The following is a 25401-nucleotide window of genomic DNA, read 5'->3' on the forward strand; positions in this document are numbered from 1 at the left end:
AATATTTGACTAGAAAATGTTCAAAATTATTTGAATTTAGCTAGATTCATTTTAGATTTATTTTTAATAATTTTTATAGTTTCAAAAAATAATAATCTCTTTTAATAAAATAATAATAATTTCAAAATAACGAATTTTTTGATTTTAATGGTATGAATCTGGATATGTATTTGTTCATGTTTGATTCCAAATATAAAATTTTTTATGATTTTTTTTATAATTTCTTTGAAAATAAAATTAAGAATTATATAATCTCATGTGATGCTCTGACGGTTGAGAGTGTTTACTGTTTTAAGTGTGGTCCGAATTCGAGTCGCGTTAATTATTTAGATTTTACCCTATTAAAATAATTCACCAAATCTGAACAAATGAAGGCCTAAATTTAAATCAACATCAATATTCATTTGTCTAGATTCATTTACGTATTTTTTAAAATTTATTCACCAATTAAGCCTATTATTTATTATGTGGACGCAATGCATGAGATCACTCCTCCTCAAATGGCATCATCATCTCCATAAATCTCAACAAAGTTGTCCTCCTCTCTGAACGCTTTTAGGTTTTAGCCCTTTACTGCAATTGAAATTCACAATCTTTTCCCAAAGCAACCAAAAACACAATTTCTGTTTATTGTTTAAAATTTTTTTTATCGTTTTTCCATGGCTAAACTTGATGACACTGGAGGTGATATAAGGTAAAGCTTTCAATACCTCACTGAAAAAAGATTTAGACCCATGTTTTATGTTCTTCTTTTTTACCATTTCTTTATTGAATATTGAACGATTTATGCTGGATTATGTTTGGGTTTTGTTTGATTTTGCTATTCATGTGAGAGAAGTGAGGAAATTTTGTGGGTTGCATTTAGTTTTGAATTTATAATTTTATTTTGTTTAGATTAGCTTCAGTTAATTGTGACTCTTGTTTGAATAAGAAATGGAATTTTTGCTCTATTATTTGTAATTTAGATCAACTTGTACTTCAATTGAATAAATGGGTAGTTTTCAGTAGAGTTTATGCATATTGAAATGTTCTTAAATTTGTTAGGAGAGGAAATGAAATTGAGTTTTGAATGTTACAATTTGGACCTTTGAGGGTTAGGGTTTAGTACTATTGTTTGAAATGTTATTATTTAGTTTCTTTGCTATTCGAATTTAGGGTTTTTTTGGGTATGATTTGATGGTTGCCAGTTTGTCGGATCGAACAGTTGGGACATTGAAGTTAGTGAGTTAAGGCGTGACAATATGGGTGAGGAAGATGTTAGCGATGAAGAGATCAGAGCGGATGAATTGGAGAGACGAATGTGGAAAGATTCTGTTAGACTCAGAAGGATTAAGGAGAGGGAAAGGGTTGCGGCTCAACAGGCTGCGGAACTGAATCAAACCTCAGAACTGGCTCGGAGGAAGAAGATTTCCCGAGCGCAAGATGGGATTCTTAAGAACATGTTGATGTTAATGGAAGTTTATAATGCGCGTGGATTTGTGTACGGTATTGTTCCTGAAAAAGGTAAGGCTGTGAGTGGTGCTTCAGATAATTTAAGAGCTTGGTGGAAAGAAAAGGTGAACTTCGACAAGAATGGACCGGCAGCTATAGTCAAGTATGAGGCGGAGTGTTTAGCTATGAGTGTGTCTGACAGGAATAGAAACGGAAACCCGTGTAGCAGTCTCCAAGACCTACAAGATGCTACTATCGGATCTCTTTTATCAACTTTGATGCAACATTGTGATCCGCCGCAGAGAAAGTATCCACTAGAAAAGAGAATCCCTCCGCCTTGGTGGCCTACCGGGAACGAAGATTGGTGGGTAAAACTAGGGCTACAACGGGGTGATAGTCCTCCGTATAAGAAGCCACATGATCTCAAGAAGATGTGGAAAGTCGGAGTGTTAACAGCCGTGATCAAGCACATGTCACCTGATATCGCAAAAATTCGGAGACATGTACTTCAGTCGAAATGTTTACAAGGTAAGCTGACAGCAAAGGAGAGTGCAATTTGGTTAGGGGTTTTGGGCCGAGAGGAAGCTCTAATTCGAACATCCAGCATAACCGAAATATCCCGAGGTGGTCATGCTGACAGCAATGATGTTGTCGGTGACCAAATAGGCTCGGTTTCTTCCAAAATTGGTGGGAGAAATCAACTAACAGATGCAGAGCCTGTGGCTTTAATCGGGAATGATGATGCCCCTCTGGTCCAAGAGGATGTTCCGGTGGAAAAACAATCTAGGAGGAAGAGACCCCGTTTAAGATCAAGCCGTGGCGGTCGATAACCTAGACCATCTCAGTATGAATAATAGGTTACAGGCACACCCTTTTCTCCTATCAATATGAATAACAATTTGGTGCATCATTTAGGTTTGTTCATTTATAAATGATTAAATAATTTACCGATTTAGGATTTAAGGTTTAAGTCGAATGTGAAGACATTTCGTTAATACTAGTCTTTGCAAGAACTTATGACATTTAATGTGTCAATTTATTGTCGATTAAGCAACATTTTTACGAATACAATATTGAGATGGTTAATCACAAATTCTAAATATGAATTGCAAAATAAACATGAACTATATCAAAATGTCCAAGATAATTATATTTAATTTAACTATTTTTTAAAGAAAATAATGAATAAAAATATATATTTCTACAAATACAATAATCAAATGAAAAAAAAAGTTGTATACCGGTATGAGTAAACACAACCAATATCCATACAAAATGGAGATTCATCACTAAACAAATGGGGATCCAAATTTAAAGTCTTGTCTTGACATTGGTTCAATCACCAATAACCCACTGGTGCTTTGAGCTCGTATTTAGATCAATCCTGGGTTCGGATGGAATGAGCAAATTTGTGAGACAGAACTTATTTTGCCAACTCCGATGAATAAGAGTGAGTTTGGATAGGTGGTGTGTTTACCTTCGGTTAGTGTAAAAATATTGGTGGCGGTGAGATTAGATACTGTAGCGTGAGACAAAAAGTAAGCTAAACACACTGCACCGCACCGAATCGCCCATCCAAACCCACCCTTAATGAGTAGCATTTCAATTTGTCAAAAATAAAACTGTACATTACACCTAATGTTGCTAAAACTATTGGTATGCTTATGTTTGGGTACTTAACTTCAAAAAGTTACAAAATGTTCTCTAAATTATTCGAAAGTTTTCATTTAAATTAATAAACTATTCAAAATTTGTTATTCAAGCCATTGAGTTGTTAAGTTAAAAAAAAATGAAAATCCGGCTGGCAAGTTTTAAGCGATGATTTGATGATCGGTATGGTGGATCAATGAGTAGAAAAACATACCTTAGATTTAAGTCAATATGACAATCAATGTCAGAGATCAAAGAAGAAAGTTGTTTGAATTTTGATTTGTTGATTCGTGATGTTCAAAGCTGTTTCATGGAAAAATTTGAACTATGAAAGAGAAAAGGAATAGAAGCTTCTGATTTGTGCAGACGTTGTAAACAGAAAATGTTATACAATAACGATTGTAACAAACCAATATCTTAAATGAAAATTTTCGAATAGTTCAATAAATATTTTGTAACTTTTTGAATTTGTGTGATGAAATCGTAAAATTAATTTAGTAACTTCACATGTAGTTTAACAGAATAAAATATTCTGGTTTTAATAAAAAATATTTAAATAATTTCAAAAAGAGAGAGAGATTCTGTAAAATGCGGGTCGGATGCTCAATTCGGGTTATAATGACCCGATTAAAAAACCCAAAATTAAAAGTGAAACTAAAAAAAAACCTCTGTAAGATATAGGGTTAGGGTTTTGCAGTTTGCACACTTCCAGAGTTTTTTCAAGTACGTACAACAGAAAGAGGAAGAGATGTGGAGATCAATGGCGGCAAGATCCAGGCTGTTGATGGTAGCACGGGAATTCGGTGCTACCCAAATGAACCAGGTTCTATGTCGTAAACCTTTCCATTCCTTCCCCAAAGCATCACTCTCTCCAATCCTTCATCGTTTTTTGTCCCATTCATCTGCGAATCCAAGCGATGATTCTTCTCCTGGTTTCACAGAAAATGGGGATCCCCAGTTGGATTTCATCGCTGGGATCGAGACTAGCGACACCCAAGTTCCCTCTTTCGAGGGTCTTGCCGTTGATGAGACCGGAATGGACAATTTCGTAATCGGAGATTCAAAAATTGACATGGAAGAAGAAACCCAAGCTTATGAGATTGATGGTAACAAGTTAGAAAACGTGTTGTCTTTATTGCAAAGTAGAGTTGATGGGTCTTTAGAATCTAATCTTAATGCTATGGATTTGGATTTACATGAAGATTTCGTTGTTAAAGTTGTTGAAACTCCGTATATTTTGGGTGAAAATTTGATTAGGTTTTTGAAATGGGTAATGGAGAAACCTGGGTTTAATGTGACTGCTACTGTTGTTGATTCACTTGTTAAGGTTATTTGTAGTGATGCTAGGATGAAGAATGCTTATGATTTGTGGGATTTGGTTAAGAAAATTGGGGAGAAAAGGGATGGGGTTTTGAATGTGGGTGTTTTAAATGAGTTGATTGCTTTGTTTTCGAAGTTGGGTAAAGGGAAGGCAGCTATGGAGGTGTTTGATAAATTTGCGGATTTTGGGTGTGTCCCGAATGAAGATAGTTTTTATTTCACTATTGAAGCTCTATGTCGACGGTCTTTTTATGATTGGGGTTGGTCTGTGTGTGAAAAGATGCTCGGTGAAGAGAGCTTGCCGGATGGTGAACGGGTTGGGAAGATTATATCTTGGTTTTGTAAAGGTGGTAAGGCTAAGGAGGCTCACACGGTTTATTTGTCGGCCAAGGGGAAAAACAAGGTTCTTCCTCGTTCTTCTGTTAATTTCTTAATCGGTTCACTCTGTAAGAAGGATGAAATGGTGAAGTTAGCTTTGGAGATGTTAGATGGATTCTCCGGAGATGAAAGGAAATATGCAATCAAGCCGTTCTCGGCTGTTGTACGTGGTCTGTGTAGGACGAAAAATGTTGATGAAGCCAAAAACGTGATTCTTAGAATGATTGAACAAGGGCCGCCTCCTGGAAACGCGGTTTTCAATTCAGTTGTCAATGGATATTCAAAGGCAGGAGATATGGAAAAAGCAAACGAGGTGATGGAACTGATGGAGACTAGGGGGTTGAAACCTGATGTTTACACATACACTGTCGTAATGAGTGGTTACGCAAACGGTGGCCAAATGGATCAAGCTTGTGAAGTATTGTCAGAAGCCAAGAAAAAACATTCTAAGCTGAGTCCGGCAACTTATCACACTCTAATTCGTGGATACTGCAAAATCGAAGAGTTTGACAAGGCTTTGAACCTATTGGCCGAGATGAAAGATTTCGGTGTCCAACCTAATGTCGATGAATACAATAAATTGATCCAATCTCTTTGCTTAAAGGTCTTAGATTGGCAAACAGCTGAGAAACTATTCGACGAAGTGAAGGAAAACGGCTTGTATCTTAATGGAATCACCCGAAGTCTTATAATGGCAGTTAAGGAGCTCGAAGCAGAAGGAACAGACATGATGGAATCAACCACTAAAGCTTAAAACTCATTACTGATTTTAGGGAAATGGATGTAGCATGCCCTACCTTATCAACAATAGATGAAAAGGTGAGGCATATTTACTTTGAATCAATTGAGACCTTGTGTTTATTTAATTTGTAGGGATGCATTTTTGGGGGTTCTTTATACTTTAAAATTGGAACACAACTTTGCTTGTAGAATTGGTTTTTGTTTCCTTTTGCAAGTGAGAATAAGCAAAGACAATGGTTTCAAGTCAATATGTGTCAATTTATATTAGAAATTCTATTTGTTATTTATATTGTTTAACCCATTTGATGAACCCAGTGTTTGGCCTATTGGCGAAGGGTGTTTACATACCCATGTTGTGGGATTGAATCGTGGTGTTTTGCTTCTATTAGCGGTACGTGAGTTGTAAAAAAGAACGGTTTGGTGGCTTTATTTCTTTATTTTAGAATATAGTTTAGGAGATTATATGGTATGGATTAGGGGATTTTATATAGTTTGTCACATTTGGTTTAAACATTGGATGGATGATTCTATGGTTAAAAGTAATTTTTAGTCCTTAATTTTATGAACTTTGTAGATTTATGTTCTATTTATGGTGTTTTTATGTCTATTATTTTGAGAGGAACAGGTTGAAGAATCATGGACATGAATTGTCTTCAACTGTCTGATTTAATAACACCCATCAACTCAATTTTCTCATATAGTCGTTTGAACCATTTGCATTTGCAATTAGTGTTTGTGGTTGACATATTAAATAAGATTTAAAACTACGTTCATAGAACTAATTCTCAAATCTACTTTCATTTTACTTCGATTTAATAAAAACAAATTAATCCAAACCCAAGAAAATATGTACTTGTGATTAACCCAAACTCAAATTTAATTTACAAATAAAACAATCAAACTCAGATTTATTTGACCACAAGATGCCTAATATGATTGTTGAACTTTGGGCTGTCAAAATCCTAGTTAGTGTCCCTTTAGATCAACGTTTATCTCTAGTGTAATGTGTTTTAACCTTTTTTTCTTGTGTAATACTACAGTATTACTATAGTATCATATCTCATTGTTATCGTTATTTTTATTGCAAGTAAATGTATCGCCCAACTCAAAATAATGCGGCGCTTAATCCTTTAATTCCTGATTACAACTAGTGCTAGTTGCTGATGCCGTAACTAGAACACAGCAACCAACCGTTTTGTTTGCAAGTATCTGATAGCAAACCATCTAACAGCAATGATACTTGAGCTAGTTATTCAAATCGATTAAATCACAAATCAGTTAAAATTAAATTTGATCATTGATCAGATTATTTATTTAAATTCATCTGAAAAGTAGAAGAATTTAGGCAAAATTGTAAAAATATAAACTCGTTTTCTAAACAGGACAGGTCTTGGGTAGAAAATTTTAACCCTAAGCTCAACCCAAATCAAGTATTTCACTACCATTTTCTTATTATATTACTACTATTTTATCATTATTATTAATTTTAATACTATTTTAGAGACACTTACATGTTAAATTGCAATCATGATAATTTTATTTAAGTATAAAAACTATTTTTTTACGTATTTTTAAAATTTATTTTTATATAGAAAATAATTTTAAAAAAAAGTTTACATAAACTAAACAAATACTCAATTTTAGAATTTTTAATCTAAATTTTTTAGGCAAAACCTAACATAAAAAAAAAAACAAATCTAAAATTTTTAATCAACCTAAAACACACAATAAATACCAATCTGAATTTATTTAATCAAATTAAAACAACAAACCAGTGGATTGTGAACTGCAAAAAATTCGTCATTATATTGAACCAAACAGAAACATAATCGATTTTTAAAAGAAAAGGATTAATTAAAAAGAAGAAAAAACCTGGGAATAAGAGTACTTCAGCATTGGACGAGACTATGTGCTGTACTTCAATTGAGTGACTGGAAGCATCCAAGTACTTTGAACATTCAAACAAACAACAGAAGAGAGATGATAGAAATCGAAAACCAGATCAGATAACAAAATGATACGGATTTCAACGAAGATTAAATTCAATCCAAGGTACTCCTAATTAGAGCTTTCCAAACTTTCATTTCATCAATCACTGAACACAAGCCACTAAACTGAGAGATCTACATCTAGAGAAAACCTAACAACACAGATTCTAAAAGCAGAAAGCATTCAAAGCAAATCATCATATACATCATTTAAGCTCTCTCTCCTCTAATCCTCCGAGCCAGTTGAATATCTTTAGGCATAATAGTAACCCTCTTGGCATGAATAGCACAGAGATTAGTATCCTCAAACAGGCCAACCAGATACGCTTCCGCCGCTTCTTGTAAAGCCGCCACCGCACTACTTTGGAATCTCAGATCCGTCTTGAAATCTTGAGCGATTTCCCTCACTAGCCTTTGGAACGGAAGTTTACGGATCAAAAGCTCGGTACTCTTCTGGTACTTCCTGATTTCTCTCAACGCCACTGTTCCTGGCCTGAAACGGTGAGGCTTCTTCACTCCTCCGGTGGCTGGAGCTGATTTCCTCGCGGCTTTGGTCGCCAATTGCTTACGTGGAGCTTTTCCACCGGTTGATTTCCTGGCTGTTTGCTTTGTACGAGCCATTGATTAATACCAGTGTGCTTGGATAGTTCTAGAAGACAATGGAAGGTTTTGTTTGGTTGCTGAGAAAATCGATGGGAAAATGATGAAGAGGGGAATGGATTTGAGAGTATATATAAAAGAAATTTTGAGAGAGAACGCGGGAATTTCGAAAAGTTTTCAAAGATTAAATCTGGACGGCTAGATTGTATTACATGATTCATCAACGGCTGTGGATATTTTTTAGAGTTTACGATCCGCGTGCTGTGTGAATGACCAATAGTTTTCCTTTTTTGAAATTGTCACGGATCTTGACCCCTGACACTGGTTGGTAATTACCTCTTTGTTGTGACACTAATTTGTAATTTACCCTTTCCTCCTCAAATGATACAAAGTATACTCAATTTGTGAGTTATTTTTTAAAGCAATAAAATTTTAAAACTATACTTAAGACAATTTAATTCGATATATAAATTTCAATTTTGTATGGAAATAATTGAACTTTCATAAATTACTAATCTCATTACGAATATAAAATCATTTTAAAATTTTTATTAGACTTGGATCCGATCAGTCTCAAAAATTCACTAAAAAGTGAAAGGATTTAGGTAAAAATAAATACTTGAAAAATGAGCTTCGACAAAAAATAAAACCCATTGTTTAAACGGATTGAGCCTCGGGTAAGATTTTTTGTCTCGTGCCGACCTGTCCCGGTCCGAATCTGCCTAAAATTTTTTGCTCTTGTTTTCCTGCCATTTTATTATTATATTACTATTGTTTTGTTGTTATTGTTCAAATATTGTATAACTCTTATTTTATGATTAATTTTGCTACTATTTTAAAGGTATCTACTTGCTAAGTTGCAAATATCTTAGTGTTATTTAAGTATAAAAAAAACTTAAATATGTTTTGATTTGTTGGTAAACATTTATTTTAATGTTTTGAGTGTAATTGATGTATTGTATTTTTTAAATTTGTTTTTATATAAAAAAATTAATGCGGGTAGGTCGAGTGGGCTCGTTCAGTATTTTTTATCTGGGTCAAGCTTGGGCAAAATTTTAAATCAATTTTCTGGGACGAGCCTAGAAAACGAGCTTAAAATTTGGCACGACCCGACCCACGATCAGATTTAGACTTAGCCTTTTAGGAGTTATTCACATAAGGGTTAAACTTTTTAAATGGTCATATAATGGCCTAGCGTTTACAAAAATACTCAAATAAAGGCCAAACCTTTCAAATTTGTCAAATAAAAGACGAATCTTTTAGCAAATGCTCAAATAAGGGTTTTTCAAATGTTATATATATCATGTTTTAAATTATGTTTTTATTATTTTCTTTTCTTTTCAAGTAATATATGATTCAACTATTATGTGTTTTATTTTAAACATCTTAACATTCACTTAATTTTTACTACAAATTTAACTAAAGTGCATGAAAAGTCCTTATTTAAACATTTTTCTAAATCTTAAGCCCTTATATAAGTAGCCGATTGGACCCAATTTGAACATTTAACCCAAATAATTATATATTCTAATATTAGAATAACCAAAATTCATTTGTTTCCTAAATGGGTATAATTGATTCAAGATCAATTTTTATTTATTCAACAAGGTTAAAAAATTTATATTTACCCAACATGAACTTTGCGTTTAATATTGTACTTGTTACTTTAACGGTTTAAACTGCCACATGAATACCACGTCATAATGATTTGATAAACAACGTAAATTTAAAGACTAAAAAAGACGTAAAACTAAATAAAAGATTATAATAACCTTTTTTTTGTAAAATTAGAAAACCAAATAAGCCATTATGCTCTATAAAAACTTTAGTTACTTAAAACTCTAACTAGATCATATACATAACTTCATTTTCTATGAGAATAACCATCCATTAAATATACTCATAAGATATATTGAATTCACATTATTAACCTTTAGAAATTCACAAAGACTTATACTCGCTGTACCAAATAACAAAATTTTAAAACATAAAACAGCATTTCTTTTTTGAACATATAGATATGTACTAGCCTGAATAATATATCTCCTGCACATTTAATCTTTGGATTCATCTTTGAACTGCAAAAATCATATTCCAGCATATATCCTCTGTAGATGCACTGAATGCAGCAACCTAAAAAAAAAAGGTACAACAAAGTGTTAGAACAGGATAAAATTTCTAAGTACTAAACCATCTAGTTTCTGAGTACTTACTAAGCCCATCTCTTCTTCGAGGTAGAATCTTTCGATACACTTCGAGTTTGCTTCTTAATTCGCTTTGAATCTTGACTAGCTGATACTTGCCTTTGCCTTGAAGATGGTGGTTTAGATCTTTGATTCATTGATATTTCTCTTAATGGAGTAGCTGGTTCAGGCATCGAACGGCATGTGGTCTGTCCCATAAAAGAGCTTGTAACTTTTGCAGGTGCTGATTTTTGTTCTTTGTCTAAAGCAATGTCATTGTTCTGGAAACAAACTTCCTCAACTTTGGGAACCGGAGCTTGTGGTTGGTTCTTTGGTGAGCAATCCGAATCAGATGAGGAAGAACTAGTAGTACTATCCATGTCATAAAGGAGGTTATCTGTCATGACTGGAGTTTGCCAATAGTTCGGACTTGAGGTGGAAGAGGAAGGTCTCTGAAGCCTTGTCAAGTGGACAACCTGTATGTAAATATATGTATGATTGAAATAAAGGATATGGCAACGACCGACACCATATTAATCATATCGAGTCTGAAAATTTTTTGCATCTAAGCCTTTAACACATCAATCATACAAGAAAATCATCAAGAGAAACTATTCATAAACAAGAAGTTGTTGCAAATAATCCATCATGATAGTCCATACTTTTTTATTGTTTTTGAACAATAGCATTCACATTTGGCTTTTTTTTTTCTTTTTCATTTCTGTGCATGGAAAGGCTGATTAATATTCTTAGTTTCCATATTATACACCAAAATGGAGAATTAGATAGGGTTAAATCACTATTTGGTGCTTGAACTTTCTTGTCCGAGTTAATCCCTGAACTTGACAATTGTTCCCATATTGGGGGGCCTGAACTTGACAACTATTCTTACATTAGGACTTGAATTTTAGGGTTTTCAAAGAAATATCAAGGACTAACTTAGACCAAAAAAAGTTTAGACCTCAATGTCAGAACAATTGCCAAGTTCAAGGCTTAACTTGGACAAAAAAAAAATTCAGACCTCAATGTGGGAACAATTGCCAAGTTCAATGCCTAACTTGGACAAAAAAAAAGTTCAGACCTCAATGTGGGAACAATTGTCTAGTTCAGGGCCTAATTTGGATCAAAAAAAATTCAGGCCCCAATTTGAGAATAGTTGCCAAGTTTAAGCCCCAAAAAGTGATTTAACCCAATTAAATATTAAAGTTGATTTCTATAGAACTTGATATAAAAAAAAAAATTGCCATAGGTAAATGGATAACGTAGGTTCCTGGATATCATGCAAGGTTTAGATTAGTTGTTTCTTGCATTTATTTCCTAAATTTAAAGCTAAAGCTGTGCCAAGAACGACTTACCTTTTGTTCTAGAACCACCATGTCCTTCTTCAATCTAGTAATTGTCGTGTTCTTTCTGCGTAAAATGTCCTCCAACTCCGATATCCTCTGTTATCAGAAAATGTTTACACTCGATAACTCAACTAACCGACGGACAAAGTATAGCAAGCGAAAAAGGTGAACAAAAGCGAAACATTACTTTCGAACTAGCCATATTGGTTGATTGGACAGAAGTGTTTAGTTCCTTTATGATGGCATCCTTCTCTTCACATTCCCTCTTAAGATTGAAAATATCCTGTTCTATTGCAAGATTATTCAACTGCAAAAAACCATGCACATCAAAAAAACTAAAGAAAACTCGGAAGCCAATGCCAATGAACATAAAACGGGTTCCGGCACTCCAGAAGACATAAAAATCCACCATCACCTGGATTTCAGATGCAGACGTGACACTTGAAGCCCAGTCCGACAAATCAGACATGCGGCGCTCCTCTTGTTCAGTCTCATTTGGCAATGGCGTCACACTCCCACTAGAGTTTTTCACCATATAGTTACCCTGACACATCAACAAAGTAAGTGACCCGAAAAAGATAAATTTACTCATGACTTCCATAAATCCGGTTCTTACTTTAAATTGTTCGCGATGTTGATAGCAAATCCAACAACCACAATCATCAACCTTCATACTCCCAGAGCCAAAAGTTTCATTCAATGGAGTTCCTACTTCTATTTTAGCCCCAATTATCGGCTTCTCTTCGCCGTTATTCAGCTGTTCGCATAGATTGTCTACCTTCTGCTGCATGCTTGAAAGCACCTCATCCTAAAAATCCATTTATATAAAACTAAATCAGATTGATTTTTGCCAATTCCGCACATAAATGACTCAAAAAGACGCTTGAATTTCCAAAAATTCAACATGGAAATGGGGTTTTCTTGTACACAATAATAGCAAAATAATCAAATCCAATACACCTGAATTTGAATTTCAAGTGTTCACTAACCAAAAGGGGAAAAAAGACTGTTATAAAGCAATTAAGTTGAGTAATTATATTTGTAACTGATAATAGAGATACGTATATAGGTAATCATTAAGCAATTTAACAACATAGATATTTTCTTAATCATACATAGTTGAATCAAAACTTCATTAGATTAACAACAATTGAATTAATTGAACAACAAAAACTCCATAGATCAATAAATTAGAAACCTAATTAAATTTAAACAGGAAAATAGAAAAAACAAACCCTCAACTCGACCGATTTTCTTAGGTGGCTTATCAACCAGTTCTTCTTAGACTCAGCAGTTGCGACGCCGATCACCGCCACGATCAAGAACCTCTCAATAGGACTAAATAGCTCCCAAGCCACAGCCTCCTCGCAGCCCAAACCGCCTCCTACAGTTCGAGCCGAGCTGGCTTCCTCGGCATTTACAAGACGTCCCTGGAGTGAAACCCTCGCCAGCCGCGTAGCAGAAGAAACAACCGGCCGGCTCAGATCGGCGAAGTGAACAGAAAGCCTCCTCCGCCGTCGACGGACAGAAGAGAATGGTGAAAGTGAAACCCTCGATGATGGAGGTGCCACTGCCATGTCAGCTGAACCGGCTTCTTCCATGGCTAAACGACGACGAAGAAGAAGAAAAGGAGCGTTGTGTGTATGTAAAAGATTTGAATTGATTTGATTTTTTGCTAATTTACAGTGAAACTAAGGAAACAAATTTTGAATTTTGATCTTTTTTAAGTAAGAAATTGTTTATCGCCATTTAAGAAGTGGAATTTCAAATTTATATCTTTTGTATGGGAGGGAAAGCGTAGAGACCTTGAGGAAGGTGAACGTTAGAACTTTGAAATGCTTTGTTGGCTGTTTGATATGTCGGCACGTGTAACCATTACAAATTTACACTTTTTTACATTTGGTTACCATCTATGAAGTTTTCAAATTCAAAAAATTTACAACTTTTCTTCCCTTTTTGAATTGGATTCGATTGGTTGGATTATTGGTTCGGAAAATTATTTTAAATCAATTAAATTGAAAGTTATTATGAATCATTTTAATAAAAAATTTTATTTTTTTGTAAATTTTGTTAATTTTTAATGTTACGGATAATTCTGATGTGGTTAGAGAATATTAAGATAAATGTTCAAAAAAAATTAAATAAAGAAGCTAGATACATATAGCCATGACATTAACACTATATTGTAAAACCTCCATCTCAACATCATAAATTCTCAAATCAAGAGGAACATTTCTTCCTAATGCTGCCATAGAATCGACACCCATATTTGCTATACGTGGAGTAAACATCACATTCACATGCCAATTCTTTGCTAAAAGCTTTCTAACGATTCATACCAAACTCCCTTCTGTCTCCTCTGTCTGACCATTAAACAATCACTTTCCACCAATAATTGTTTTACGCCTCTTTTCCATCCATTAAGTATTTCAACAAAGTAATAACATCTGAATACCTTTGAGGAGACGACACTAGAACTGGGTTATACATACTCATTAAGATTGAATAAATGTCTTGAAAGAACATGAATCTTTCCATATAAATTTTTTTTAAGGTAAACAGATTTTATTGAAAATTTATTAATTTTTTAAAATAAAAAATAATAATACAATTTTAACTCATTCAACGTGTTTATATCAATTCTCCATCTAAATAATCCAATTATTAGACCTTAGTTTACTAGATTGATGGGCCTCTCTCATAATCCTTATTATTAGACCAAGAATTAGGGTGGGTTTGGATGGGCGGTTGGGTGCGGTGCATTTAGTTTACTTTTTGTCTCACGCTACAGTGTCGCTACAGTATCTAATCTCACCGCCACCGTTGTTTTTACACTAACCGCAGGTAAACACACCGCCCATCCAAATCCACCCTTAATAGGTTGATGGACCTCTCTCTTTCTTCAAACAAGGTTTCTATGTGATGGGTCATTATCTATTTCCAGACTTAATATTTATGTTTAGTCTCTCTTTGAGAATATACAAATTTAAATTTTGGAAACGAAATTATTAGGAAAGGCAACCACGAACCCTAAACATGGACCATAAAGAAAATAAAAAGTAAACCCAAAATGGAAAAAAAAGTCAAATTACACAAATTTTATCAAATAATTAAATAATGAGATAGTATAACTAATAGCTATTGAAAATTATCCAACTTTCCAATGTGGTATGTATCTATACTAAACTTTAAAGGTTTGATAATTTTATAAAAAAAATTATTTTGAATGTGTTTTTAGTTTTTATAATTTTATATAAAATGTAAATAAATAAATATAGTGAGATTTGAACTTAAAACATTACAAAGTTCAATGTTTCAACATTGTATAACTTAAAACAAAATTTTATTTTATTTTTATATCATTATTTCCACTTATATCATTACAATTAGTGTTAAAATAGAATATACTTATTTTATTGGATAAATTCCGTTCACACGTAGCAACACATAACTGCATTACGTGTTAAAATAGAATGTACTTATTTTATTGGATAAATTCCGTTCAATGTCACTAAATTATTAATAAGTTTTATCACTAAAAAAAATTTATTAATAAGTTTATGTTTTGGTTACCGAGATTCAAAAAGTTACAAAATGGTTACTGAATTATTTAAAAAGTTTCATTTAAGTCGCTGAACTATTCAAGAGTTTCTTATTTGAGTCATTGAGCTATTAAGGTTGTTTTTTTGAAGTTCGGCTAGCGAGCTCCAAGTGACAACTCGATGTGCCGATCAGTACCCATCGATGAGTAAAAGAACATACCTTAAACGCAAGTCGATCTGACAGTTAGTGTTGGAAATCGGAGAAGAAAACTATTTGAATTTTGGTTCGCAAATTCGTAACATGTTTCATGAAAAAAAAATGAACTGTAAAATATAAATGGAAAGAGAGCTTTAGATTGACGCAAGCAGTACAAATGGGGAAGACCATAAATAATAATTTTAATAACCCAATGACTTGAATGAAAACTTCCGAATAACTCAATGACCATTTTGTAATTTTTTGAAGTTAAATGACCAAAATATAAACTTACTAATTTAGTTTACCCTAATTTATTTCTAGCCAAAACATGTGCTGAAATGTGGCACCACATGTATAATATAAAATATTCAAAGAAATTGTGAAAATCAATTAATGTTTGAAGTCTCAAAATTAAGATTTTATGTAATAAGGGGATTGTTTTGCAGAGACATTCCCTACTAAAATATGCTTCAATTAAAGAAAATGAAAAATTAATAATGTTTTGTAGTAAGTATGAAGAGTGAGCAAAGAAAGGGGCATAAAATAAGGCAATGTCTCTCCTTGTCTGAAGCCATGTCTTGCGCAGCGCACATGATCGGCTCGGCTAATCTTGGCTTTTGTTTTAAGCATCATAGATTCAAAGTCAACACAAATTGACTCCCCTAGTTGCTACCTACCCGAATAGCACAGCCTGGCTGGACCCAGCACAAGCCGAATAGAATAGCTTGCCTTTTAAGAACTAAAAAATATAAAAGTTGAAAATTAATTTGGGTTAATTTGTTGTTTAGTACCCGAGTTTGACATTTTCTTCTAATGCAGTACCTATGTTTTTTCTTTTTAACGTGGCAGTTGTATTTGACAAAAGTTATACATTTTAATACCTCAAGATCAGTGTGTGTGGAGCGTGCCTCGTATTTATGAATCAGCATTGTGACGAGGAAGAGTCAACATCCTGACAATGTGAAGAATGACATCCCGACTAGGGACATACGACGCTGAGACATGGTCACGTGTTTTCCAATTCAATTGGGTTTTCTTCACCTAGTTAGACTTTGCTATTATTTTCTAGTTGAACTCTAATTAGTTTAGGATTATTTTAGTCGTATTTAACCTACGAATAGCCTATAAAAAGGGCTGTTATAACCTAGAATAATAATCTTCATCATATTTGAGATTCGGAGAGTTTTGTGAGTTTTAGGGATTTTTGGGTTTTAGCCAAAGTGGTTTGTTCTTTCAGGATTAGAGTTATTTGTTGAGATTATCTTCATCCTGTACTCTTTCGGTTTTTGCTCATTTAGTGAAGTGTTCTTTGCTCGTGGTTTTTTATCCTCTTATTTAGAAAAAATTTTCCACGTAAAAATTTGTGTATTTGATATTCTCTACATTTACTTTTACTATTCTCATTGCATGTACGAGTCGATCCCCAACAGTATGCTAATTTAGAACATTAATAGTTTAGGGGTATGATTAGAACATTTTGAAATTTAGAGACAAATCTAGAATGATAGTCATAGGTTGTGGATGTCTAATGTATGAATGCTCCAAATAAGGAAATAACTATAATATTTTATTTAGGTTTAAATTGTGATTTGATCCCTTTATTATGCTCAATTTTTAGATTTAATATTTATATTTTAATTTGATATAATTTGATTATCTACTTTTTAGTCCAATTAATTAACATGATTCTGGCTAAAAATTTAAAATGTTCATGTGAATTTTTATTAAAATTACCTATTTGAAACTCATTATATTAATATCTATATTTCTTTTGGTGAATTACAATAACAAGGTAAAGCCCAAACAACGAACGCGACTAGCGTGACTCAAACCTATGCCACACCTGGGGCGGTGAACACCTTAACCATCAGGCCATCACATGGGGTTCATTGATATCTATATTATTGTGTTGGGGAAAGTTCAAAATAGCATTTTAATAAAAATAATTAATGATATTAACTATTTTTACTAGCTAATAACGTTATAAAAAGTAAATGAATAGTTGTTTACCAAATTAAAATGTAAGGACTATATTGAAAAGGTATAAAGAATAAATCTCAAATTTAAACCCTTTTTCATTGGTTGAAAGCAAGTTTACTTGAACCGGGTCAGGCCGGTTGGACCGAGAACTGATTTAGGTATCGATCTGGAAGGTACTTTTGAATCGATTAGATCATAAACCAATATGAACCGGTTGAATTGATTGAATTGAATTTTTTTAAATAATTTTTTAATTGGATTGATCGGACTAGTCAAACTAGCAAACTAGCGATCTGGCCAGTTCAACGACCAATTTGATTTAGAAAACATTGGTTGAAAGTTGTCAAACCTTTTTCAATATATTGTTTTTATATTTAATTCCACAATTGATATAAAAAATTTACAACTCATATATAAAAGTTCAAAAATACTATTAACTTTTAAAAAAATATTGATTAAGTTTGAACTAGGTTAGCATTGTTGTTATTTCAACAATAACAAAAACTTGAGATTCAAACATCCTTAAATGTGTATTACCATCCAACTTATTAATTTATGGGATTTATGGTTGTAGTAAGAATTATATATATAAAAAAATGTTTTGTAAAAATTATCTAAGTGAAATATAATTCGCTAAACCTTAATCGTTATATTAAAAGAGACTCCGTATTATATTAATCACTGAATAAGGGGTGAATGTTCTATCAAATCAAGTCGAATCAAATGAAAAAAATTGGAGTTAATCGAGTTAACAAGTCATGTTGTACCATCCAAACTCAGTTTCAATTTTTTTAATCGAGTTGAGTTAAATAAAACTCGAGTCGAGCTAAATAAATTTGTTTGAGTTAAACTAAAAAAAATTAAACCGGTCATATTGAAATCTTGTCGGCAATACGACTAATTTTAAGTTAAATAACATAAATACTATATATATATATATAAGAATTCTTTTAAGAACAAATAAGAGAGAGAGAAAAAAAAATAATTAGAATGACAAATTTGATTTGATAATTTATTTGTTCAAAACTTTAAGTTTACCACTATTTTTATTGGAATAAAATATTTTATAAATATTTTGAATTCTTAATTTTTTTAGAGGGATCAATTTGCATATTTTCAGACTTGTCAGGGGCCCAATAGATACTTACATAAACTTTTAATTCAAGTTGTAAATTCCAATTCGACTCAAACTCGAAAAATTGAATCACTTATTAGAATTAATATGAAAAAATCGAATAACTCGATTCGATTAACTCAAAATTTGATAAAAATACCAAATCCGAACTATTAACTAATTACAAATATTGAAAAACATATAATCACTAATGTTCAAGAATAGTGATGCCAGTTATTATCCAATCAAGTATAATTTGCCTTTATTATGAACTACTTTCTTGTGCTAATTATTGACCATACTTGATAATAAATCTAAAATTTTAAATTCTCTAAATCTTTAATTTTGTTGGATCATGTAACTAATATTTCACTTACAGCTACTCAATGCATATACGCTGATGAAAGAAAATTTGAAAATCAACTCGAACAGAGGTGTTTCTGTTATTTATGAAATGTAAATTTAAAAATAACGATTATCCAAAATTAAATTAAATTCTATTTTTTTAATATATAATTTTAAATTTTATATGGCGAATTTAAGGGGCTGGCAGGGACTCAACCCCCTAAAATAGAAAGTTTGACATTTTGGCTCTTTAAATTAAAAAAAATTTAAATTAGTAAAAGTAAAATTGTACTTTGACTCTCTAAAAGTGATAAGAATTAGATTTAATCTTTTAAAATTTATAAAGATATAAACAATTTAATTTCGGCCCCCTAAATTTTTTTCCTAGCTCCACCCCTGTTACATTGGATCACGATTAATTTTAAAATTGAACCAGATCAAATGATGAAATTGGTGAACAAATTTCTCAAAATTATTTTCTCCATCCATAATATTTGAAATTTAAAATTTAGTCCCTATACTTTAATTTTGACACATTGAATCCCTATAATTTTTTTATTTACAAATTCTGATTCCTACATGTAAATTTTCCGTTAAAGTTAACAGTGTCAAAGGTAAAATAATTTCTCCGTCCTCAACATTTACAATTTTTTTGTCAATTTGGTCCTTACCCTTTAAAAGTACGTAAAATTTTTTGAAATTTTTTCATATTTTAAATAAAAACATAAAAATTTAAAATTTTAGAAAGACTTATTGGTTCATAAGTAAAGACCAAATTGACAAAAAAAACTGTAAATGTTAAAGACTAAAAAGATATTTTACCTTTGACACCGTTCACTTTAACACAATTTAGACGGACCTAGATTTTCAACTCAAAAAAAGGTACAGGGAGTTAATGTCTCAAAATTGAAGTATAGGGACTAAAATTTAAAATTTTAAAAAATATAGGGACCTTTGATATGTTTAAACCTATATTTATATATATAGCACATGTACGTAGCACATGCTGAAGGTCAATCATGCAACAACAAGAAAGCCATGATTGATGTTCAAAATTTCTAACATATCATGATTTTAAAAACAAAATTATAAAGAAGAACATGCATTAATCCTCTTAATTATGACCATAATTAAATCTCTTGATTCTCTAAACCCTTATTGTTTTATTCAAAAATTTTCACTAAACTTTTCTTTTCAATGTCGATTTAAAATCTGTCAAAATCGAACATCGTGTGCTGACCTAATGGTTAGGGTATTCATCATCTCAAGTGCGGTTTAGATTCGAGTCGCCCTAATTACGTTGCTGTTTGAGCTTTCTCCTCTTATAAATTCACCAAAAAAGAAAATCTGCCTGAATCCAAATCAGATTTTCCCCAACTTATTTTATTTACTTCAAAATCAAAATCCCAAAATTTAGGATTTAAATAAAATCATAACAGCTAAGTGTATCAATTATTATGTGAGTTGTCCAAATTTACACTAATCTTTAATTATTAAATTCTTATAATATTTTAAATTAAAATACTTAATTTTACGACCAATTGGACTGATTTGAATATCACTACACCACAGACTTAGTTGAACTTATATTAAAAAAAAATTAAAACGACATAGTTATAATAAATAAAAATAAAAACATATTTAAAAATTTAAATTCCAAAAAAAAGAAAATCATGCGGATCAACAATTAATTAAAAATTTAAATTTAAAAAATTAAAATAAAATACCATAATTATAATTATAATTATAAAAAATCTACAATTAAATTATTATAATCAAAATCAAATATATAAAAATTGTATCAAAATAATATATTAAAACCTATAAATTCTATGTAAAATAAATTCAAATATAAAATCATGGCATAAAGATAAATTTTGAATTTTTATAATTTTTTATATATAAGATAAATTGTGTCACGCCAATATGAAGTACGCGTGAATTATCACACGAGTTATCACGCCGATATTGTTAAAAAATTATTATTTTAACTAACATTTTCGTTATAAAAAAAGGTCAATTTGACGATTTTTGAAAAGTTAATAATCGAATTTAACTTAAAAAAAATAAGAACCAAATTGATAATAAATATAAACATTGAAGATTAAATTAATCATTATGCCTAAAATTATTAAATTAACAATTTAACTGTCAGATTTTCTGCCAAATCTTAGGAGTGGAAAACAGACATAAATTAATTTAAATTCAGATATGTCTGAGAGATTTCATGTTCCCAATAAGGAAGAGTATCTTATGGATAAGGTTCTCCTAACATATGACTTTCCTATTGCCTTGTCGGAAAACTTCTATTTATTAATTACAATTATTATTTAATAATATTATCATATCGATATTTTGTCCGAAGTTCAAGTTTGCAAGTGTTCGATGATCCTTAGCTACTATAAACGGCTTATTGTTTGTTGATTAAATTGTGTTGATGTCGGGTTAAGTTTTAACCGATTGATATTTTCGCTTTATGCTGTTTTTTTATTAAAAAAAATTATAATTCATGAGTTTCTTTAATTTTTGATACACTACTTGTAAAAAATTATTTTTAGAGGATCAAATGTAAATTTACCATATATTAAACTTTAATTTTATCTATTATAGATTTTTATTTATTTATTTATTTTGAGCTCAAACCCTTGAAAGAAACATACTCTAAATAAATAATAGGATTAAAGTGTAAATTTGCCACCTAGGTGAATATTGAAATTTGTCATTATATTTTATTTTGATTGATGTTTGTCATTATATTTTATACGAGGGCTAAAATACAATTTTACCTTTCTATTAGCTTATATGGTTTTCAAAATGATTAACTTGAAATTCTAACATTTTAGGGGACCAAATTATAAATTTTACCATATATTAATTTAAGTTTTTATATTTTTTGGGGGTTAAATAAACAATTTTTTTTATTTTAAGGAAGTCGAGACACTTGTGCTGTGAGTCTCCCTACCTTCACTTTGGATTTCCAAGTTTATAACTGTTATTCCGAATAATGTATTATCCAATATTCGAACTTGAATTCCCGAATTATTATTAAAATAACAAAAAAACATTTATATTCAAATATAATTATAAAAATTAATGTAAAAATTTATTTTTAATTAAATTTATCAGAAAAATGGATTTAAATACAATTACGTCCCATCAATAATGAAGCTCATGTTGAGTTATTAGGGACATCGAAATCTTACACTTCTTGTTTGGTATCTCCCACATAACATGACAACCTCATGGCCTGTCTTCACTTCATCTTCTTCCTCTATCCATGGTTTAAATCAATTTCAATGGGGTCTCTGTGTTTTTTTTTATATAGGTTGAACGGTACAGATCAATGGAAGGAAACCCTAATTTTTTTTTTTAATATCATGTGGACTGTATTTACTTCGTAAATTGCATTAAGTAAATAAATTAATAAACAGAGTGCATGGTTTCCAAAAAGAGCGAACCAGTGATACCTGTGTTGAAGACAGAGATTCAGGTCCCCCTCTCGTGGGCCAATCTGCTCCGTCGTTGACGTTTACCCGAATTTAGATCTAGAGATTTAATTTTTTTTTCGGCTTTTTATTTCTCAATGTATTTATCGAAACGAGCTCAATAATTAATCTTTCGTATTTTGTAGATCCATTAAGGAAAAAACTACTGATCACGGGTTTTAAAGTTACTCCATACCCAGAGCAAAGATCGAATTCTCGATTACGAGTTTTAATTGCTAATTGTAAATGTATAATATAAAAATATATGTTTTATTAGTTTTTTAAGAGGTAATTATAATTATAAACAATATAGTTTAAATAACTGTAATTATAATAAATTATTACCATGAATAATAAGATTAAGTGATTTAAATTTAAAAAAATAATTATTGGATGTAATGGTAAATTATTTACATTCTCGATAAAATAACATAAATTTGAAACATGAAAATAGGAAGTGTAATAACGAATTCTAAATATCAAGAGGATTTATTTTCTTATATTATATATATCATTTATACATACAAATCTATGATTTAAATTAAGAATATTTTTGAATTTTGTTAAATTTATTATTAATTTTTTTGAATTTTTTTATAAAGTATATATGAACGGTCATGCAAGTCATCATGTCTGTACTATTATAATTTTAACGGTTCAATTAACTTTTTCATCTAGAAAAAATAAATTGACCAAGGGTGGGTTTGAATAAGCGATTGAGTGTGGTGCGTTTAGTTTATTTTTTGTCTCACACTGCAGTATCACTATATTATTTAATTTCATCGTCACCGCTGTTTTTACACTAACTATAGATAAACTCACCGTTTATCCAAACTCACCCTAAATTTTAAAGGTTAAGTACCAAAGTGAATAAAAAAGAAGAATCAAGACCAAAATTACGAAAGAGGTAGACATTAGGACTAAATTGATAATGAACGTTCTTAGAAAGCACCACAAAACTGCCCCAATGGACGTTAGGGGCAAAATTGTCCTTAAAATTTCACATTTCCCCATTATAAATAAACCTCGTCTCAATTCAACCCATTGTGCTTCACTTTCCATAGTATTTTGTTTTTTTTACAAAAACATCCTTCCTCCATTTCAGACCAAACAAAACAAAGCAATGAAGCCAGTCTTCACCATTATGTCGGCATTATTACTTGCCGTCATCGCCACCGTCAACAGCTGCCCTCCGTCAGACAGGGCGGCGCTGTTAGCATTCAAAGCAGCTCTCCACGAACCATACTTAGGAATCTTCGATTCATGGACCGGCACCGATTGTTGCCACAACTGGTACGGCGTTAGCTGCGACACTGAGTCACACCGAGTCGCCGACATCAACCTCCGTGGTGAGTCCGAAGACCCCATTTTCGAACGAGCTCACCGGACCGGTTATATGACCGGTTTTATCTCACCGGAAATTTGTAAGTTGACCCGTCTTTCAAGTATTACTATAGCTGATTGGAAAGGAATAACTGGTGAGATTCCTAAATGTATCAGTACGTTGTCGTTTTTACGAATCCTTGATTTAGTCGGTAACAAAATCTCGGGAGAAATTCCTTACGATATCGGGAAATTGAACCGTCTCACGGTTTTAAACATCGCCGATAATCAAATATCCGGGAGAATCCCAGCTTCGTTAACGAGCTTATCCAGTTTAATGCATCTCGATTTGAGAAATAACAAAATCTCGGGTCCGATCCCTAGACGTTTCGGTCGACTCGGAATGTTAAGTCGAGCATTGTTGAGTGGGAATCAAATAAGTGGACTGATCCCCGGTTCGATATCTCGAATTTATCGTCTCGCAGATTTGGACCTCTCGATGAACAAAATATCGGGATCGATACCTGCTTCACTCGGGAAAATGGCGGTACTTGCTACATTGAATTTGGATTGCAACAAAATATCGGGTACGATACCACCAACTCTTTTGACTTCTTCTATTGGAAACTTGAATTTGAGTCGAAACGGGTTAGCGGGTAAAATACCGGATGTTTTCGGGCCGAGATCTTATTTCACCGTGATCGATTTATCATATAATAAGCTTTCGGGTTCAATTCCGAGAACATTGACGGCGGCGTCTTATATCGGTCACCTTGATGTGAGTTACAACCACCTTTGCGGGCGGATTCCTGCCGGAGCTCCGTTCGATCATCTCGAAGCATCGTCATTTTCTCATAACCATTGTCTTTGTGGAAAACCACTTAGAGCTTGTTGATTAATTAAGTCGTTAATAATGTCATTAATTATATTTTTAATTCTAATTTTATTGAAGTTATTATTACAGAGATAAATATTATATATTTAAATAGCTATCATCAAAATTGAATAGGGATAAATCTCAAACTACACATTAATTTTGTTTCGATGTGCAATTTTATACGTAAATTTGATTAGGCGTAATTATATGCATGGAATTTCGATCGTGATTCAAATGTATACATGAAATTTTAATTTCGATTCAAATATACACATTTAAAGGAATAAACATAATAATTTATTTTTATATTATATATATAATTATTTGTATTGCAATATGTAAACTTAAAATGATGTTATATCGATAATTGTGTCACTAATCTGTATGAAAAATGAATTAAATTAATATTTTATGTATGAAATTGTACAAAATCAACGTTCATGTATAGTTTTGAGATTTATCTCAACTAAATATTATAAAGCATGATTAAACCGATAATCAAAATATACTCAGATCAATAACTGGAATATATCCAAACCTTTAATAGAGTAAAATTTGAAGATTTAAGAGTTAGTTGACTTTGCCTTATAATAAAGTAAATTTGAAATGAACATAGAATTTAGTTTTGCAGTTTGGAAACTTCGTATATTTGCGGGTTTTATCCAAAGAATAATTCACTAAGTTGCAATTTAACTTATATACACGAACTATATATTTTCTGAGGGGGAATTAAGTTATATATTTTTATGATAACTAAAATGCAATTTCACCATTTTAATAATCTATATTTTTACAAATTTTCAAAGGATTAAATCAAATTTTTATTATTTTCGAGACGTCAAAGTATAATTTTACTATATACTAATTTAAAATTTTATAAATTATGAAGAACCAAAAGT

The 25401-nt window shown here is 31.7% G+C and overlaps 5 protein-coding genes across 9 annotated transcripts; 3 read left to right on the top strand and 2 right to left on the bottom strand.

Annotated features, from left to right (window-relative positions):
• The first annotated feature begins 438 nt into the window (after positions 1-438).
• LOC121202943 (ETHYLENE INSENSITIVE 3-like 3 protein) lies at positions 439-2524 on the top strand. Of its 3 annotated transcripts, none has more exons than XM_041109571.1 (2): positions 439-694; positions 1205-2524. In XM_041109571.1, the coding sequence occupies exons 1-2, from the start codon at positions 660-662 to the stop codon at positions 2259-2261; spliced, it is 1092 nt and encodes a 363-aa protein (XP_040965505.1). In that variant the 5' UTR covers positions 439-659; the 3' UTR covers positions 2262-2524. The 3 variants fall into 3 exon arrangements, with proteins under 3 accessions (XP_040965505.1, XP_016734740.2, XP_040965506.1); XM_016879251.2 differs by having other exon boundaries at positions 490-694; positions 1156-2524; XM_041109572.1 differs by having other exon boundaries at positions 541-694; positions 1188-2524.
• Positions 2525-3730: 1206 nt separating this feature from the next.
• On the top strand, positions 3731-5768 carry LOC107945265 (pentatricopeptide repeat-containing protein At3g02650, mitochondrial). 2 transcript variants are annotated; one of them, XM_016879223.2, is made up of 2 exons: positions 3747-3904; positions 4023-5768. In XM_016879223.2, exon 2 carries the CDS (start codon positions 4118-4120, stop codon positions 5531-5533), a length of 1416 nt encoding a protein of 471 aa, XP_016734712.2. In that variant the 5' UTR covers positions 3747-3904; positions 4023-4117; the 3' UTR covers positions 5534-5768. The 2 variants fall into 2 exon arrangements, with proteins under 2 accessions (XP_016734703.2, XP_016734712.2); XM_016879214.2 differs by having other exon boundaries at positions 3731-5768.
• A 1793-nt stretch (positions 5769-7561) lies between these two features.
• LOC107945308 (histone H3.2) lies at positions 7562-8262 on the bottom strand. The gene has a single exon (XM_016879271.2). It carries the CDS (start codon positions 8127-8129, stop codon positions 7719-7721), a length of 411 nt encoding a protein of 136 aa, XP_016734760.1. The 5' UTR covers positions 8130-8262; the 3' UTR covers positions 7562-7718.
• A 1749-nt stretch (positions 8263-10011) lies between these two features.
• LOC121225312 (uncharacterized) lies at positions 10012-13420 on the bottom strand. Of its 2 annotated transcripts, none has more exons than XM_041109574.1 (7): positions 12873-13420; positions 12254-12445; positions 12053-12181; positions 11825-11920; positions 11647-11733; positions 10322-10767; positions 10012-10241 (listed from the first exon to the last, which is right to left on the bottom strand). In XM_041109574.1, coding segments are annotated over exons 1-7 (1317 nt in total). In that variant the 5' UTR covers positions 13239-13420; the 3' UTR covers positions 10012-10240. The 2 variants fall into 2 exon arrangements, with proteins under 2 accessions (XP_040965508.1, XP_040965507.1); XM_041109573.1 differs by having other exon boundaries at positions 11825-11944.
• A 9927-nt stretch (positions 13421-23347) lies between these two features.
• LOC107945255 (DNA damage-repair/toleration protein DRT100) lies at positions 23348-24566 on the top strand. Its single transcript, XM_016879202.2, has one exon. The coding sequence runs from the start codon at positions 23426-23428 to the stop codon at positions 24518-24520; it is 1095 nt and encodes a 364-aa protein (XP_016734691.2). The 5' UTR covers positions 23348-23425; the 3' UTR covers positions 24521-24566.
• Positions 24567-25401: the final 835 nt, after the last annotated feature.

The sequence above is a fragment of the Gossypium hirsutum genome, chromosome D13 (genome assembly GCF_007990345.1).
Source record: "Gossypium hirsutum isolate 1008001.06 chromosome D13, Gossypium_hirsutum_v2.1, whole genome shotgun sequence".
NCBI lineage: Eukaryota > Viridiplantae > Streptophyta > Magnoliopsida > Malvales > Malvaceae > Gossypium > Gossypium hirsutum.